The following is a 21136-nucleotide window of genomic DNA, read 5'->3' as shown; positions in this document are numbered from 1 at the left end:
AGCAGAAGCCTGGGGAGAAAAGCTCCATCTCACATATGAATAACATTGTGCAGTATATCATGGTATAGAATGCTAACTTGATAACATACAAAATATTGTAGTAAAAGCTCCAATCATACAGATAATAAACAGGGCAATTATAAGTTTGTATATAATACAGAGGTAACAGATAATAACAATTCTAATAGGCAATAAAAGACTAACAAAATTATTGGGCATTAGGAAAAGTCATAGTTAGTCCAGTAAAAGGAAAAGGTATAGAAAAAGTGAGAATTAGTGTTGGATAACCCCTGATTAATTTGGACCTAGTAATAGAGGTATGGTAATGTGTAAGTAGGGTAAAAAAAAGATAAGAAATATATCAGTGTGGAAGATGGGTGGGAGGGTAGAGATAGAAAGCATGATAAGGTGAAAAGTGATGTGTTACATATATTTCTCTTAGAGAGAGGAGAGATAAGTTCTTGACTGAGTAGTTACGAGAGTTAGTCTGGGTTGGTACATGGACATAGCCAGTGTGCCATGAGATGCTGTTTGAGACTTTTTTTGAATAGAGAGTGTGAGGTTATTTGTGTGAGGTCAGCTGGAGTTCCAGACTTTGCCTACAAAGTTAGAAAATAGGGAGTCATTGGCTGAGTTATTAGGTTTGTGTGTTTGAACAAGCAGTTTGTTTGAAGAGTGAAGTCACCTGGGCCAAAATATGCATATCCACAGCTAGTGGGGTTTGGCTTTATTGGCCTGAAATTGTCCATTAAAATGAAGAAATAAGTTATGGGCATTCAGAATTGCCAATGAGCTGAAACGCCTGATGTTGATAATGCTCATTTGCATATATCCCATGGGCCTCTGATACAAGAGGTTTGGGAGGTTACTCAGTGGAAGTTCTAGCTTTGCTGGAGTTTTCATTTTGTTTTTACTGATTGGGTTTTCAGTGACCTTTTCACTCTTTGGTTTAGTTTGTTGTTTGGGATATTTTTGCAGTGACCCTAATAATACTGGACATCAGCTGGGTATAACAGCTCTGTGTTTCTAATGCTCAGTCAAATACTCTGCTTGTGCTGTGCTGATGAGTTCATAACAAGGCCGAAATATGCATATCCACAGCTAGTGGGCTTTAGCTTTACTGGCCTGAAATTGTCCATTAAAATGACAAAACAAGTCATGGGCATTCAAAATTGCCAATGAGCTGAAACACCTGATGTTCATAAGGCTCATTTGCATATATCACATGGTTTTTGATACAAGAGGTTTGGGACGTCACTCAGTTGAAGTTCTAGCTTTGCTGGAGTTTTCATTTTGTTTTTATTGCTACAAGGTATAGCAAATGAGGAAATGTCTGGGTTTTGGCAATGATAATATACTTCAGTTTCTTATAGTGTCTGTGATAAATTGTTGACACAGAAAGCATTTTCTGTATTTCTGCAAAGCTGACCTGGAATGAACAACAATTACTTAGTATGGGGAAAGTGAAAACTAAATTCATAATTTTGTAATTAAAAGCAAATTATATCAAAACAGAGCTAAGTATCATAACCAGCTCTGTGTCTTCTTCATTTTGTACATTTCTAAAAACTGATACCAATGTGTTATAATAAGTACAAATTGGTTCAAAATGGTGAAGGACAGATTGTTGAAAAATAAATCACCTATACAAAAGCAGATTAAAGCAGTATGGTGTACACTTTGAAAGAGAATTGAAACACAACCCAAAGAATCAAACTCTGATTAATCAATTAATCAGCTACACATATCAATGAAACATACAACTCACCCAAGCAAATCAAATAAGCAGTTATGGAAACAAATGAAAACTCTCAAACATGAAAGAAAAACTAGAAACTTAAAAAATAGATACAAGAAACATATTGCCTAAAATATAAAAGTTCAAGGATTAAAGTGTTAGGGAGAATAGACAAGAAGCAATAATATATTTAAAAGGGTGACTAAGGTCAAGAATAGATTTCTGAAAAGTAAATACCCTCCACAACAATAAGTTAAAATTGCTCTGTGGTATTCACCCCAAAGAGAACTGAAAGACAACTCAATAAATCAAACGAATGATGAATGCTACTCACCCAAGCCAATCAAAGAAGCCACTACAGAAACCAATGAAAACCTATAAACAAAAAACTCCAAAGAAGGAACAAAATAAAAAAACTCTAAAATATAAACTGGGAAGGATTAAAATGTTAGACAGAATAGTCAAAAAAACAATAAAACATATTGATACTTGAAATATGTGAAAATAGAAGGAATACTATGGTGATAATAAGCAATGTAAAGATATACATGAGTCATATGAAACAAAAGCTCATTAGTAGCTCATTTGCATGTCTCTGAATTGAAACATTGTAAGATTAGAACATCAGCGGTAATGTCCCAATGACTCATTCCAATGATGGGACATTAATGATTCTGGCATTCTTTTAAACTGTAGAAAACTAATAGTAAACTATAGTGTTTATGAATATTTTGGTTACTTGACAAGTGCACACTCACACTTTTAACTGTCAGGTGTTTTAAACAAAATAGAAGAAACAATGAATAGTTACCACTAGTTCACTTTCTTATGAATAAACTTTCTTTAATTTATGGTCAAAGCAGTGTCATACAGTTAGTTCAGCTTTTTGCTCTGCTTGTAAATCTTCAGTATTTAGCACTGCAGATGCTGGTTCATGGCTGAGCTCACTGGAGCAGTTAAGGTTTTTTTTTTCCTTTTGGAATTGTTTGTGTTTTGCAACAAACCCTGGTTCCCAATATCATAAATTACAAAAGCAATTCCAGAGTGGTCTGAAGACATGTTAGAATCAGTAGCATATCCGCATAATCGTGATCAGAGTAAAAAGAAACTGAGATATGCTGTACAATAGTATGTTTCAGGTTAACAGCACCATTATGATTAGGTATACACTATCTCTGTCGTATGCCTGCTTCTGTAATACAGCAGTATCACTTAAATTACCAAAATAGAATAAAGGATACTTGGAACAATAACATTTACAAAATTACATACCTCTTCTGCGGGAAAAGAGCACAGCAGAGTGGTGTTGCAAATACTAAGCTGTAATGAAAAAGCCACAAAACATTGTATTAGCAATAGAAAACTCAACAGTAAAATACCTTCACTATGTACATCAAAGTACATTAAGACATTGAATAGAATTAAATAATTTATGTAATGTTGCTTAGGTTATATGATATATAACAGTATATGTGAAGTATAATGTTTGTCAATGCGAACTTGTTAATACAGTTTAATTACTTTTATATAAATGTAAATTTACCTATGTCATAAGTGATAATTCAATAAAGGTGTTTAAAAAAAAACCTTGATTAGCTTAGCTTATGAATGGTATAGAAAATATCATGGTAAGTTACATGACTGCTGATATTTTTTTCTAGAAGTAAGAGCATTATTATTTTTTTTTAACTGTCACAGCAAGAATATAGGCCTGAACCCAGAAGTGATCTGACAGTGTTGCCTCCATGTTTCTGCGAAGCATCTTACAAAACAACAAACTATGGTTCTTTCCTGTGGGCTGGCAGGCAAAGAAAAACATTAGACATACATTATGAAAAGTGTAAGGCACCTAACCCTTAAAGTCTAAAACAGCATTCACTAGTAGTAAAATATATCCATATAACCAGCTCTGCAATCAATCTGAAATCAAGTCATTGAAACTGACATTGGTAAACATATTCCTACATTGGTGATATACTGCTTTCTGAAACGGTTCTTTTTTGGTAAATTTATTTGAAGTATTTGACAAGACATAGTCTTCTTGCTATGTTCCTAGTTATTAGTCATTACCTATCATTAACAACCCTGCACTGTCTTCAGTTTACTATACGTATTGTAGCAGAACCTTTTCTTAGCCAATTGCAGCAGCTCCAACCAAAGTATCAGCAGAGTGGCTAGTCTTTTTTTAATTTCAGTGATTACAGTGAGTATAAAAGCTGAAAATTTTCAAACTTAGCATGGATTATAAAATTAACAGCAATATTAACCCAATGAATTCCCAATCCCATCTTAGTCCAGCTGCAGCATTTAACTTATAATCATCTTTTTAAGATTAGAGACTTAGAGGAAAGATGCAGCAGTATAGAAAGTGTCAGTTCTGGATGTAATATTTTTTCCAGTATGACAGTGTAATTCTTTTACTAGCTAAGGAGGACAAATTCTAGAATATTTCTTCATAATTATTTAAAAATGCTTGATTATATACTCCAGTAACCTGTAAATTGTATCAAATGGGAGATATGACTCCAAAACTGCTGATAGCGTTTTCATTCAATAAACTTTTGTCTTAGGTCAATGCCACTAGACCTAGCCACAGCTGTAAAAAGATAGCCTGCATAAAAATGCACACTGAATTATTCAGTTCCTGAGCGATTTCACATATGTAAAGTACATCCTCCAAAGCAGTAACATTTCAGCATTGCACAACTGAGTATAAAATGCTGTATTCCAGTTTTCAGTTATCAGACAGATCTCACTATAGATGACAGGTCTAATAACCCTGTAACACTGTAACAAAGAGGTAAAAACACTTTAGTGAAAACAATTCTGTAATCATTAAACATGATGAATGAAAAGAAGTTAGCACTTTTTTAAACCTACAACAAATGAGCAATGCAATCCAATTTATGATGAAAACTTTGAAAATTCATAGTGTATTTTCCCATAATTGATCTAAAATGGATGTAGGAACTTAAGTCTTATATAAACCTATAAATATGTTTTTTATATATATATATATATATATATATATAATATGTATATATATATATATATATATATATATATATATATATATATATATATATATATATATACACACACACACACACACATACAAAGATACAGATAACTACATATTTAGTTGTTTATTTATTTGTTTGTTTATATTATTTTTCTTTAACTTATTTTATTGGCTGTTTTAACAAAATTATAAAAGCACAAAACTGTTATTGTAAACTTAGAATAGTTCATGGCTTTAACTGGATTTTTATTTTGATTTATAAACGGTCATTTTTTATATTATAGAATTAAAACCAACTTTAACTCAATATAACTACAAACACTATTTACAATAAATGTCTGTAATCAATAGATAAAACTCTTTTCTAAATGTTTTGCTACTTTATACATTAAAATGATAATGAGCATCAATTCATTGTCATCCCTTTTAGATGGTATATTTTTAAACCATTTTCTTAAAAAGCTGTAACACTTTGGAACTTGGGCTTAATTTCACTTTTTTAGAGTCAGCCTCTGCTTTTTCTTTTCAGATTATTTGGGCATTACTTGTTTCGTGAGGAAAATAAATTCATTAAATGATGGTGATTGGCTTGATTCATGAACAGTTGCTTTTTTACTGTACTAAAAACTGTTTTATAGATATAGCTATAGCTATAGATATAGATATATACATTCCTTTTTGATCATTTTTGTTTTATTTGAACTTTCTATTAGGAATTTAGATATGCAAAAGGGTATAAGTAGTTTAAACTAAATGTTCTACCTGCTATTCTTTACTGTGAAATTTCTGATTTTATTTTAAATATGTTGTTCAAATACTGTGAGATTGGTGAGTAACTATTAAATTGAAAACAGTTACACATGAATAACCATGTTCTAGTATTTATAATCTACAAGGAATAAAATAAGAACCTCATCTTGATAAAATTAAAAACTAATGTATCTAAATCCTTCTCATTAGCTGAGTTTTTTTTATCCTGCCAATGAGCAATGATGTTTAAGGAGGCTGCTTGACTATAAGTTTCTAGATCAGGTAGCTTAATGGTTATTTTATTTCAAGTTCTTATTTGATGCTTATATGTTGGTCTAGATTTATCAGAATACCACAGACATTTTAGAAAGACATTTATTGCCAATGTTACTAGCAATAACATTATTCAAAATCAGGGGACCAACATTTCAGCTGTTGTAGGTTCTGTATCTGTAAACAACATGGGTCCTTTTTTAGTGGACCAACAAGGGAACAAGAAAACACCAATGTGGTCCAAAACAGTACAGGACAAGGGGAAGGGCAAAGGCAGGAACAAGAAAAAGTGGTAGTTGGCAAAGAAAATTCCCATTACGGTATTGAAATTGTGAACCTTTCCCATATGTGTTTACCACCACAGGCATGTGAAGTTTTGAAAAAAGGTTTATCATTTATACCAGCAAATTCTTTTAATCTAGCTAAAGTTATTGTGAACTTTAGATTGTTCCTTAGAAAATTGAATTTGAGTTATGTCATGCAGGATGTTAACATAGACAACCAGGTTAATGTCTCTCAAATGCCTAAAAAATGCAGTACCTACAATCCACCATTGCTAGGAACCTTGCAGGTCTTCCAAAATATATGTGAATCCAGCTTTAGACAGTTAAAGCCTGACAACAAGGTTCACAATTTGAATGATTTGGAAGAAAAAGCACTCAAAAGTATGTGCACTAACACCCAAGTTAGGGTTATGAGAGCAGATAAAGGGGTAAAAATTGTTATTATGGATACAAAAGACTATATTACAGCAATGGAAGAAATGTTAAAAGACAATGATACATATCAGAGGGTAGAGTTGTCCACTATTAAAAATAGTTATTTGAAATTGGACACCTTACTGTTTGACATGTTTTGTCAAGGAGAAATAGATTATCAAACTTACGTCTATTTACAAGTTGAATTTCCCAAAATGTCAGTACTCTTTGGTATTCCAAAGATACAGAAAAACAATGTTAATCCCCCTTTTAGACCAATTATATCTGCAGCAAAGTCTAAGACAGAAACACTGTCTATTTGGTTGGATTTTCTTTTAAATCCTGTGATGCAGGCTTCAAAACATTACCTGAAAGATTCATGGCATCTATTGGAAATCCTAAGGGACTTTAGACTACCAGATAGTACTTTTGTTTTTGCTTCTTTGGATGTAGTTTCTCTTTACACCTGCATTGATCAGGAAATAGGCTTGGAATTTTTGAGAGAATACTTAACTACAAATACTGATTTTGACAATACAAAGATAACTACTGTTTTTGCATTAATGGATCTTGTTCTTGATAATAATTTTTTTAAAATTCAATGAACGACTGTACAAACAAACATCAGGAGTAGCTATGGGGGCTAGAGTTGCCCCTACTTTTGCTAACCTTCTGATGGCAAATTGGGAAAAGAAGTTTCTTATTAAACACAGGTTGTTTGATAGGATACTGATATATCGCCGTTACACTGATGATCTCTTTTTTTCTTTGGCAAGGTAGCTATGAAGATTTCGAAATGCTAGTTTCTGACTTAAACAATTCCACTGACTTCATAAAGTTCACCATCAGTGGTTTTGGTTGTAGTCTTAACTTTTTGGATTTAAATTTGACATTTGACTTTCAGTCCAAACAGTTTATCAGTAGCATTTATAGAAAGCCAGTGTTTGCCAACCAATATCTACAGAGACAGCCTCCATACTCCTCATATGAAAAAGGGTGTTGTTAAAGGATAACTAATTAGACTTAGTAGATTAACTATATCAGATACTGACTTTACAAAAGAAATGGAGACTTTGAGAACTTTATTTGAGGCTAGAGGTTATGACAGATTATGGCTGAACCAAATAGAAAATGAAGTTCTAAAGTTAAGAGATGGCAAGGCAAGTCCAATTTTGAGAGGTCGCACCCAATTTGAAGCATTGAATGAAGTACAGGGTATCAGTGACCACTCCAAGAATTTGAACAACAGCTTTACATTTTCATTTCCACTTCCTATAGTTAATGAGATGTGGACCATTAGAAAAATTATAGTTGACAATTGGAAAATTGTACTAGGTAATATTGATTTAGCCAAGATTGTAGGACTGTGACCTCTGCTTACTTATAAAAAAGTTAGAAACATTAAGAGTTTATTAGAACAGGGCTGCAATAACAAAACTGACATAAAAAGTGCACTCATTCAGAAAAAAGGTAGTTATTCTTGTAATTCTTGTAGACAGTGTAGGTACATCAGTAATACATCTTCAGTGGAATTTAGTCACATAAAAATAACTTTTTGGGCCAAAGGATATTACACCTGTCAAAGTGAAATGGTAGTATATGTTGCACAATGTTTATCCTGTCCAAGTTATTACATAGGAAAGACTACTAGGTGTTTAAAAAGACATATTTATGAACATCTTTTAGCAATTAAGAAAAAAGAACAAACCGATGCTTTGGCAAAACATGCTGGTATATGTATTGACTTCAAAAAATTAGTTTTTTCAGTGATAGATACTGTCAGTCAAGAAACTTTTTCGGGTGATTATAAAACCTGGTTAGAATGCAAAGAATCCTTATGGCAAATTTACTTGGGTGCAGATGTTGCACCAGGTCTAAATGACACCATTAACATGAAGTGTTTTTTGCAAACTAAGCTATAAAGTTTTTTTAAAACTTTATTTTATGACATTTATTAGAATGTACTAAAAACTTTTTAATTATGTTTTCTACTTTTACCATTTCCACTATATGGATTTTTGTATGTATTTTTTTACATTTATAAAAATGAGCTTTCTTTTTAAATTATGATTATTCAGTCATGTGACTGCTAATTAAGTATTTAAATGCTGTTTTAGGGTGGTTAGAGTGTTTTTCTGATGAATTTCACAACATATTAAAGTGAATGAAAGTGCTAACCTTTGGTGTCCATGCCTTTTGGTCTTGGTTTGGAGCTGTTTTTTTAGTTTGCCAGTGATTTTGTGTCTTTTCAAGTTTTTTTTGCATTTTAGAAAGGTTTTATTAATTTTTTTTCAGATGGATTTTATTAGGCATATGACCTTTTGTCTAAATAAAGCAACATATTTGGAAGTAAAAACATTTTATGCATTGAAGTCTTTCTTTGAAACTAAGCAAGTTTTTATTTTAGACCTCAATTGAGGATTTTTTTTTCTAAAATTTTATTATAGTTTGTGTCTGTAGTTTCACTGCAGTTCTTTGTAATGATATTTGGAAATTCAAATTACTGAAATTTATAACTTCAGTTATATTCAGTTTTTTTTTCAAATTAATATGGTTTTGTTTAGAATAAAATATTTTGTCTTATGATTTGTAAAATGAAAGCCCAACGACATGTACCTCTATTAATATTTTATATATTTTATATTAATGTTGCATTCATATTCATAATGGGTAAAATTAAATTGCCTGCAAACTTACAAGCTTTTCAACTCATGGTGGTCTTCCACTTTTATTCATTATATGTTTGAACTTGATCTAATTGTCAATGCTAACATTTCTATTGCTAGTGCAAAAAGTAAGTGGGAAGGGACACCACTGTTTATTGCCTTTTTTAAATCCATATGATCAGATAAGTAAGTACCCAGTTTTATATAGGCTTTAGTATGTTGAGACATATTCTTAACTATGGAAATAAATTCACAGTAAAGACCATATAACCCTAAGGTTTTAAATAGTTAGTCCAATTAAATTAAATCAGTTTTCTTAATGCCAAGGCTTACAAAAGCAGTTTCATGTCTGATGCTGTTAACTATATCTCTGTGTAAGTCTTTTCTTAATAGTATCCTGAGTTTTCCTTTTAAACATAATGGCAGTTTGATCATTATTGTTCATGCCTTTTTTAATTTCTTCAAATCTTTTGGATTTCTAATACCATGATGGGAATGGACCCCATTCCTAAATCAAAGTACAATTAAAGTTCATGAAATTAGTATTGTTTTAGTCTTTGATGTCAGACAAATGTGCTCTTCGCAGCACCCACAATGTGTCCAATAACGACTCTTTCTGCAATTCTTGTGGAGTTACATGTATTGGTAGCATGTTTAAGTATGATTGCAGACTGTTTTTTAGAAGACCCGTTGCTCCTACTACTACTGAAACTATCTGGGTATCTTTCTTCCACATTGCTCTCATTTCCGCTTGCAAATCCTGATATTTTATGACTTTGTGTCTCTCTGTACACAAGACACTGTAGTCACTGGGTGTGGCGATTTCAAAGATCAATGCTACTTTTGTCTTCTTTTCTTGGACCACTATATCTGGTTTTCTAGCATCTGTCTTTTGGACTGTTGGCAGTGGATGATCCCACATGATGTAGACTTCATTGTTTTCTATGATGCTTTGTGGCTCATGTTTCTAGTGTTTTTCAGCCACTTCAACACCATAATGCTTGCACAATCTCCAGTGTAGCAGTCTTGTCACATTATTATGCCTTTCAGTATACAGTCCTTCTGCCATTAGTATGTCACAACTAGCAATGAGGCATCCAACTGTTTCCAATTCAGTTTTACAAAACCTACATTTGTCTGTTTTTCCCACATGTTCAGTGGACTGTGTAAACCAGCGTGTACGTAGCCCACTATCTTGGGCTGCCAATATTAACCTTTCATCTCTCAGTTTGAATTCAGCTCTTCTTAACCATTCCTGCATTTGTTCTTGATCAACATGAAGTTCTTCCAAAAGTTTTCTATACTCGCAACTATATTTATGCATTTTCTACATTTCTTGCTTTTTTTCTCTGGTCCTATACCTTATATTCTTTCTTTTGTTTTTGGCACATTTAGTTCTTGCTTGATTTTTATTTACTTCTGGTTTGATTTCCATTCCTGCTTGACACCAATGTGCTTCTGCTATGTTAAGCAGTGAAGTCATCTTAGATTTATTCCCCTCATATTTCAAAACTTTCACTATGCTTGGGTCTTGTAAGGTCAGAAGATATGTGTGGAGTCCCATGATTGCAGATCTATACATGTAATCAATTTCAAGGAGGCCCATCCCTCCTTTGTAACAAGAAATATATAATCTTTGTATGTACTGATATTTATAGATCATTTGGTGAGCATGAAGCATCCTTTTTGTTTTAATATCTAATCTAGCCAACATGTTTTGGGGCCAATCATTCACTCCAAAACTGTAGGTTAGGATAGGAAGAGCAAATTGGTTTATAGCTTGGATTTTGTTCTTAGGTGTCAGTGCTGTTTTCAGGATTAATTTAAGTCTTCTAAAGTATTCCTTACTAAGTTTTATTCACATTTGTTCATATTTTATTGCTCCATCAATTCCCATGTATTTATAAACTCCCTCTTGCTCAAGTTCTTTTATATCACATTCTTGTCCCAAACTGTTGTTTTCCTGCTTTAAAGGCTGCTTTTGCACATTTATCAATTATGCCTGGTATAGAAAGCTTCATGTTGATTGTGACTATTGATGTAAATATGTTATAGTTTGTTTATTAATGAAATTAATTTATATGCAGCACAAGTTTTGGTATCTTTACTTTCCTTTAAAGTTAGAGTGATTCAGGTATTTTTTCAGGATGGGGAGATACTGGTTTGTTTGAATGTTAACTAAAACTTGCTGAATGAAGTGAATTGCTTTATGTACTACGATTTTGAATACTTCAGGAAATAATTCATCCAGTTTCAGGGATTTAATTGTTCTTGAGTTCTTTTATCTTGTTTGAGACTTCTTTAAAGCTTATAGCTTTAATAAAGTCATCTGTGATGTTTTCTTAAAGGTTGAATTTATTTAGTTTCTTAAAGAATCATTAAGAACTCAACAACTGTCATCTTAGTTTATACACTTTTTAAGTTTTTAAAGAATTTCCTCCATTTCAGCGTATGGCATTATTTTTGTGCTTTTGATTTCTTTTATATTGTTCATTCTAGCAGAAATTTTAGATCTCCCAATTACATTATGCATATCTCTTGGGGATGTTGAGTATGAATGGAATTTTAATGTTCCTAGAGTTAGTGGTATTCACTGAGAAATAATTTATTTGGTATTTTTCATGTAATGTGTTTACTTGCTTCAGTATAGATTTGTCCTATTTTTGAAACCTGAAATTTGCTACATGATGCTTACTTTAGATTTCAAGCAGCTCACTTCCCATTGTTTAATTTTGTCTCCAAGCTACAAATCTTCCAAATAGATACAATTTTCATAAATCTCATATTCTTATTTTGCTCACGTCTTCCATGCTACTGTTTTAAAAAAATATTTAATGCCATTCCTAAACCACTTTAAAGTCTCCTTGTTTAACTTTATAAGTTGAAATTCTAGCAATCATTGTTAATCTGCTAAAATTGGTTGAAATCTTAACACTAAATGAAATATGGTTGGAGGAAAAAAGAATAATTTTGATTTTTTTTAACTTTATATGAAACAATATGTGATGTCAACATTTTATTAATTCTAGACTAAGTACCTAAATAGGGATAAAGAGAATTATCTAAGGATTTTATATCTATAAAATGAAATGCATCTTTTAATTCTAAGCAATCCATCCAATTCCTCAAGGCATTTGCTATAAGAAAAATTCTAGGAACTAGTTTCTCTTTTATCAAAAATGAAAGGTAGTCTAATTGCTAAATTACCTTTCATGTTATTAAGAATGAATGCAAAATGTTAACAAGTGTCATTTTGGGCTATTGTGAATACTTCAGCCAAGGTATGATTTACCCCCACTAGATATATTGTGGATTAGTTCGGTAATTATGACTTTATTAGCAAGTCCATTTGCTTATTGGACAGACTAAACATAAGTCAGTACAGATACTTGCTTAAAATGCAACAGAAAAAGAGTAAATGGTTCTCCTATAAGTTAGACATGGATAAATGGAATTGATTGTGGAATGTTTCTTTTTGTCACCAAAGCTAGACCATGAATGTCTTACTTATTAGTCTTTCACAGTGTTGGTCAGCAATGATCATTTTTCTGTACAGCTGATTTCATGGAATCTGCACTTAGTGGTACATCAGAATCAAATGGGATATTAGCTATTTTGACTTGATAGCAATTATGCAAGTTTATCTTGATTGTATTATTGAATGTTTTAAGCACTGATCTGTTGTAAAACAGTCAACTTGTGATTCTTTGTGTATGGTTGTATAACTTTCTTGTGCAATAACATTTTTAATTTAAAAAGAAAGAGAGATATAATAGTCACACAGTTAAACTACTCCCCAGCAATATCTTGAATGGTTTTGCATAATTCTTTGCTATTAGAGTGATGCAGCATAGCTAGTACATCCATAAGAATAAATCATCTGTGAAGAAAAGTAAAATTTGTTGAAAACTATTCATGGCATTTGCCATCCTTCATCAGTGTGAATAAAATGAATAACCAGTATCCATAATTTATTATATTCTATTATTACTGCAGAAAAACTATATTGGCTTTTCTTGAATTACACATTGTTTTTTTTCCATAAAATTGGCACCATACTTCCTTTTATTTAATGTGGAGATAAAAATTCTTATTGGATAAATTTCAATGTTTCTTTTTCCAATAGATTTAAATGTGTTCCTTGAAGGCATATGACTGTATCACTACATCCTATTTTTGACACCTGTTCAGAACATCATTACTTAGTCACATGACATTTGAATGCTTAATAATTAAACTTTTGTTTATATATAAATATATTGGTTAAATAGTTCTGGAAAAGAGTAAATAAAATGTAAAGAATATTTTATAGCAAGGAAGAGGGATAATTGCTGTTACAGACTTTTTTTCCTTTAACAGTTTGAATAATGAAATATCTGTTGAATAAAAAGACACCTTACTAGCTTACAACAGAATACTGAGCTATAATAAAAAAATGAAGAAATATGCAATTAAACGTAGTTTGCAAATCATTCTGCAGTCTGCAGTCATATATTATTCTGGGTCTTAGACATTTACATTAAAATCCTTTTTTCCCACAACCAACTTGCATCATGTCATAAGTGAGAGCCCCTCCAACTCTTAGAATTTTCTCCATATTATATACAATTTTGAATCTATAAATATTCTCTGGACAAAGCAATGTTACTAATGTAAAAGTTGTGCCTGTAAACAGCTTCATTTCTAAAAGATAATCCTTCCTAACAAAATGTATACAGTTGGGTAAGATTTTTCCATGAGTATTACTGATTTGTTTCTGGATACTTTGAAACACATCATTAGAATAAATACATCCAAGATATTTGACAGAATCAGAGCAATGAATACTTGAGTAACAGGGACTTTCTGAGACCTGACTTCAAACGTTTTGTTACTAGGAATATTGTAACCTATGTGCAGTGCATATCTGAGTGTGTTAAAAAAAATGATGATGCCCTGTGTGGCAGCGGCTGCTTCGGATCCCATCAGACCATCAGGAAGGTGGATTATCTGCCTTGTTTTTCACCAGGAACTTCAGGAAAATCAGTTACAGAGGTGGAAAATGTAGGTATATTAAGCTACAATGCAGTGCATCTGCTAGAAATTGGATCAACAATCTTACCATGCTGTCTGTATGATGGGCTACTAGTAGAGAGACCTGTAAGGCCGAACATACTACAGGAGCTCCTAAAACTGGACATTTTGCTAGAACTTGGACAGAAATGTAAACATCTGGCTAATCATACTTTCATCACTCTTGGCCACCACTTAAAAAGGAAAGGATGTGCAAGATTGAGAAAAAGATGAACCACAGCTGGAATTACAACCAGATTAAAACCTAAACCTCATATGCCTGCATTGCCATCCATACTTCTGGCTAATATACACTCACTAGAAAGTAAGATGGATTACTTAAGACTGGAACTCTCTTCACAAAAAGGCGAGAAACAGTTGTTTATTTGTGTTTACTGAAATGTGGCTAAGTCCCAATATAAATGACAGCACAGTAAATGTAGAGGGAATGACTTTATTCAGAACTGACAGAATTCAATCATTCTGTGGCAAATCTCATGGAGGGGGAGTATGTGTGTGAGTGTGTATATGTGTGTGTGTGTATATATATATATATATATATATATATATATATATATATATATATATATATATATATATATATATATATATATGTATGTGTGTGTGTGTGTGTGTGTATATATATATATATATATATATATATATATATATATATATATATGTGTGTGTGTGTGTGTGTGTGTGTGTGTGTGTGTGCACAACAGTTGGTGTAGCAACTGTGAAGTGATTACCTCTGCTTGGGGAATATTGAATACCTGTCTGTAAAATGCAAGCCATACTACCTGCCTAGAGAGTTTAATGGAGTATGCATCACAGTAGTCTACACCCCACCCAGTGCAAACACCAATGAAGCATTATTTATTCTTTATCAGTCCATAAGTGATCTCTAAAATAGCAACCCAGAGTTTGCACAGGCAATTGCATGTGACTTTAACCAGACCAACCTAAAGTCAGTACTACCCCACTACCATTAACATATGAATTTTGCCATGAGGGTAGTAAATACACTAGATCAGGTATTTAACATTAAGCAGGTGTATAAGGCAGCACCTTATCCACATCTTGGAAACTCTGATCATCTTGCCATCATGCTGGTTCCTGCATATAAGCCACTGCTAAAATCTGGCAAACCAACAAGGAAACAGATAAGACTATGGCCTCAGGGAGCAGTCTCAGCACTGCAGGACTGCTTCGAGCTGTTCGGACTGGTCAGTGTTTAATGATGCAGCCTTGTCAAACAACCAAACTGACCTGGAAGCATATACAGAGTTGGTTATAACTTATATCTCAAAATGTGTAGCTGATGTATCTACCACTAAGTGCAACACCATACGAGTGAACCAAAAGCCATGGTTAACCAGTGAGATGTATGAGCTCATAAAAGCACGAGATGCAGCATTCGGATCGAAGGACAAGGAAGCCCTAAAAGTAGCCAGAGGCAAACTGAGCAAAGGTATAAAAGAAGCAAAGAGAACCTGTGGCAGAAAGATCCAGGGCCATTTTAGTGATCAAAAATGATAGAAGCCATCTATGAAAGGGCATACAAATCATAACTGACTACAAACCTGCAGCAGCCTCTTGTGATGACAGCACTATATTCTTGAAGAAGCTGAATAACTTCTTCAGCAGGTTTGTCATCAATAATAAAACAGTGACAAATGAACTCCCTGTCAGTAAGGATGAAGTAGAGCTGCACCTAAATGCAATAATGTCCTAAGAACCTTGAGATGTGTCAACCCAAGAAAAGCAGCTGGTTGTGATAACATCATAGGTTCATAGGTAGGTACAAGGCTATCTGCCCAAGGGCATTTATACGCCTAGCCAGAGTGTGTCAGCTTTCACTGCCCCATTGATTAATTAACTGAGCCTCTGTCAAGCAGAGCCAATGAAGTGACCCCAGGGGTGTATATTCTGTTACCCATCCACTCATCAAGGTTTCTCTTGAAGAGTGTTAGTCAGGAGCTCTGCCTAATGTAGATAGAAATTTTGTTCCAAAGCATAGGGAGTCTCTGTGACAGGAATCTATCCCTCCAGCCTGTTTTATTTATTGTTCTGGTGAGGTTTAGCTCACTAGAGCATGTGGCTCGCAGTGACTTGGATTTCTTTAGGTGGAGCATGTCTATCAATTCTGAGTTGGACATGGCTTTGTAAGTCAGGCAGATATCTCCTCTGAGTAAGCGATATGCGAATGAGTACAGCTAGAGTTTTTCCAGTCGGGCTGCATAGGACATATGTTTGAGGCCAGTAATCCTCTTGGTGAGGTACTTTTGTGGTCTTTCCAGCTGTTGGAAGTGTCTTATGAGGTACATCCCAAATAGGGCATTATACTCTATGATGGGTCTGATGAGTGACGAGTAGAGGGGCACTGTAACCTCTTTATTTCTAGATGTGGACCCTTTAGTAATTAGATGGGCCACATAGAAGGATTTCCTAACTACTTTGGCAATATGATTGTCAAAGGAGAGATTACTATCTACCTGTGTCCCCAGATCTCTTATTACCTCTTCTGTATTTAGGGGGCTGCCACCTATGTCGCAATTCAAGGGTGTTTTGTTTTAACCATATGGGATGACTATGCATTTTTTTGGCATTTAGCTTGAGGCCATGACTTTGACACCAGGTGTCCATGTCAGTAAGGCCTTTTTGGAGGATGTCCGTGTCAGCTGGAGAGTCAATTATACCTCCCAGTTTGCAATCATCAGCGAACTTGGTTAGCCATAGTCCTCCTTTGGTTGCCTGTACTTCTGAGAAGTATATGCTGAACAGTAGGGTTTCCAGGACCGAACCTTGCAGGATACCACTTGTGACTGGTTTAGAGTTGGACCTGGAGCCTGCAATTCTTACCATGTGAGTTCTGTCTGTGAGCCAGTTGGCAACCCATTTTGTGACATAGGGGTTTATGTTCAGGCTGGTGAGTTTTTCTATAATACCTGAGTGAGGAATGGTGTTTAACACCTTGGTGAGGTCAAGGTAGGCTGTGTGAACCAACTTTCCCTTGTCTGTGGCCTTGGTGACTGTCTCAAAGAAGTCAACCAGGTTTAGTAGGCATGATCTGCCCTTACCAAAGCCAAACTGGGTCTGGTCAAGTGTTTGGAGGTTCCCAATGTCTTTGTTAATGAGTTCCATGATGATGCGCTCCATAGCTTTGCAGACCAGGCTAGTCAAGCTTATGGGGCGATAGTTACCAGGGTCAGTTGTGGCTCCTCCTTTGTGGAGCAGAATAACCATTGCTGTGCGCCATTCTATGGGCATGTAGCCTGTGAAGAGGCTGAGGTTGAACAGCGTGTTTAGGTGGGGGGTTAGTTTGTTCTGTAGTTCGTGCAAGATGCATCCTGGGACACCATCTGGCCCCACTGATGTTGTGTTTTTGGCTTTTGAAAGGGCTGTTTTCACCTGTGCATCTGTGATTTCTGGAACACTACACTTTTCCGGTATTGTTGTGGGCCCTTTTGGAGGTGAGAGGGGGGTGAAGTTTGCACTGAATCTATCTGCCAAGATGTTAGCAATATCAGTAGGTTCAGTATATTTTGTGCTATTTTGCACTAGCTCAGAGCATATCTGTGAGTTGCCACTTAGATTCTTGACATAGCTAAAGAAGGCTTTGTGGTTATCTTGGGCAGGATACTGAAAGACCATGCGTCAGAATTAGCATTGGTGCTCATGGACATTTTCAACACTTTGCTTCAAGTAGCCTGTGTACCGAGGTACTTTAAGAAGATGGCCATGATTTTGTTACCCAAGAAACCAGAGCCAGAAAGTCTAAATGACTACCGACCAGTTGGTCTGACTTCAGCAGTGATGAAGTGTTTCAAAAGGCAGATTAAAAACCACATATTCTCAAGAATACCAGCAACTTTGGATACAATGCAGTTTGCATATAGGCCGAACCTTTGCACAGCAAATGTTACCTATCTAGCACTTCATGAAACCTTGACCCACTTGGAAGGTAAGAACTGCTATGCCAGAATGCTATTCATTGACTTCAGTTCTGCCTTCAACACTGTCATCCCTCAGAATCTAGTAAAGAAACTAGTACATCTGGGCAGCAACACCCCATTATGCAACTGGATGCTAAGTTTCCTCATGGACAGGCCTCAAAAGGTTTGTGTGGGTGACAACAGTTCTGGAAGCATAACTCTGAACATGGGAGTACCACGGGGATGTGTCTTCAGTTTTTTATTATTCACCTTGCTGATGCATGACTATGTGGCCAGACAGAAGTCCAACAAAATCAACACATTCACAGATGTCACCACAATCATAGGTCGAGTTGGGAATGGAGAGAATACAGTCTACAGAAGTGAGGTGGAGCAACTGATAGGATGGTGCAATGGCAATGACTTAGTGTTGAATGTCAGCAAAGCCAAAGAACTGATTGTAGACTTCAGAAGGTGTCAGGAAGCACGCAAACCTCTAAAGATAAAAGGGGTGTCAGTGGAGAGAGTCAAGAGTATGACATTTCTGGGAATACACATCTCAGAAGATTTGTCATGGTCAGTGCACACCAATTAAACTGTCAAAAAAAAAAACCCCAGCAATGGTTGCACTTATTATGGAAACTAAGAAAAGCAAATTTGTTGCAGCCCATACTCCAAGCATTCTATAGGGGCATCATCGAGAGCATCCTAATAAACAACATCATAGTCTGGTATGGGAATTATAATGTCTCTGACCATAGGGCTCACAGGTGAGTTGTAAATGCAGCAGAGAAAATCATTGGTTCTTCACTTATACCTTTCGAAGACTTGCATGAGACTCACTGCATAAGAAGGGCCAGAAAGATAACCAACAACCTTATCCATCCTGCAAATGGCATGTTCTCCTGCCTCTCCTTGGGTAGAAGATACAGAAGCATGCACTGCAAGACTTCCAGGCTGAACAACAGTTTTTCCCCCTTATCCATTAGACAAGCTGAACTCTGTCAACAGGCGAACCAGAAGAAGTCAGTTTCTTCATCCCCCCAATCACCTATGTATGTATATAGCTGTTTGATTAGGAATAGTACACATTACAGGCTCATCACATTCTACACATTTTACTAATTTTATACATTTCATATGAGTACAGTATAGATAGTCAATGCCCATATTTGAAGGTGCAGTTCTGTCTCTTCTTCACCTGTACCCTTATATGAGAAATTCATGAGAGTGAAATATACACTGTGCAACATCTATATGCTGTTCTATCTGTTTCTATTTATATATTAAGTTTTTGTGATGTCAAATTACTTTTTTTACTAAAATACTTTCTGTATGTATGTCCTTGCACTGTGAATGAAGCTATGCAATTTTGTTCAGCTACACTGTGGTGTAGATTTGAATGATAATAAAGTTTACTTTGACTTTGACTTATTGCAGTTATAAAATGGACAGCTCTGTTTTATATACATTAATGTGAAAATTAACTAGTTTTGCTTAACAGAACATTTTACTTGCTATTGTATTCTGACATTGTCATGTCACCAAAGGTTACACATACTTTTGGGATAAAGAAAAACATACTTCCTGAAGTCTAAATAAGACTGCTGATACTGCATTTATAATTCTGTCCAAAGAAATTGGTATTTTTAAAATTATGCATCAAAACAACAGAAACTGCTTAACTTCTGAGCCACAAATTCATTAAATGTACACATGTATGTCTGACAGTCACATATCAATATTTATAAAATGCAGTTTTGCAGTTGCTGTTTTGATAGTTTTGCTCAGTGTGCAAAATCACCTTTTGTAGGTTTATAGGTATATGCTAGATTATTCACCTGGATCTTAAGAAGTGTAGCTTTACATTTCTATGCTAGTTTTTTAGCCATTATATTGTGCATGCAAATTACCCAAATGTGGGCTGAACAATGATGTGTTGGGACATTTACACATTTCAATCTAGAGGTGAATTCCAGTTACCCATCCATTTATCCAAATTATGTTGATTAGAATAATTGAAACTCTTTGCTTTATGTAGAGTGGAAGGTTCCATTGAGCAGTATTCTCTGAGATAAAAATCTATTCCACCACATTGTTTATTTTGCAAAAGAGATTGAGATTGCTTGAATAGGCGTTTATGATATCAGTGGATTTGTGGATATTTAATAGGTATGCCAGGATAGGGTCTGTTGTAACTCTGTATATGAGCAGAGTTAAATCATAATAGCCCATATGATGCTGAGAAGAGGGACTAGATGGTTTGCATAGTTTTTATGATTTAAGCCTTGACTGTTTTCTAAGAAATTGTCATGGTCATTGCAGTTGTGACAAGTGTTTGGACAGGCACACACCAAAGGGCATGATACTCAATGATCAGCCTATTGAGTGCCGAGTACATTGGAATGATTACATCCCTGGATCTGGACACGACACCTTTACATATAAGCTGTGCAATGAAAAATGACATCCTTACAACAGTGGATATGTGGTGATCATGGGACAGTTCGTTGTTGACACAGATTCCCAGTTCTCTAACTGTGAGACTGGTTTTCCTGGATGTGTTGTCAATGTGATAGTTATGAACTATATGATTACACACTTTTTTAAATTTAGTTTTTGTTCATGGCTTTTACATCTGCCATTTATTTGGGATAAGCACTCTTGCAGGATCTTGGTGGTGGTGCTGCAGTAGCGTTGTTGCCTCACAGTAAGACGTTGTCCTGTTCGATTCTCAGCTAAAGCGTCTTCTCTGTGGAGACATGCGTGAATGGGCGTACCTTCATTGAAGGTTGTGCGTCAGGGTTGGCAACTCGGCATGTAAAAATCTACTGCCAATCATTAGCGGACCTGACTTCCGCTGTGGCGACCCCTAACCGGGAAAAGCCGAAAGACACAACAACTCTTGCAGGACCTTGGTATCACCTGGGGAGTTTATGATGGCACCAGGTTTGTAATCTTCTACAAATATGGTCACCCACAAACCCTTAACATTGGCT

At 34.8% G+C, this 21136-nt stretch overlaps 1 protein-coding gene across 1 annotated transcript in view; it reads right to left on the bottom strand.

Annotated features, from left to right (window-relative positions):
* SFXN3 (sideroflexin 3) overlaps positions 1 to 21136 on the bottom strand; it is a 600282-nt gene that overhangs the window by 99351 nt on the left and 479795 nt on the right. The window contains exon 10 of the mRNA XM_044056492.1: positions 3011 to 3058. Within this exon, the coding sequence (XP_043912427.1) occupies positions 3011 to 3058 (48 nt within the window). The remainder of the gene's footprint in view (positions 1 to 3010; positions 3059 to 21136) is intronic.

This window comes from Protopterus annectens, chromosome 14.part0 (assembly GCF_019279795.1).
Source record: "Protopterus annectens isolate FY-2018-M chromosome 14.part0, PAN1.0, whole genome shotgun sequence".
Lineage (NCBI taxonomy): Eukaryota > Metazoa > Chordata > Ceratodontiformes > Protopteridae > Protopterus > Protopterus annectens.
This window is presented reverse-complemented; position numbering and strand designations above follow the sequence as displayed.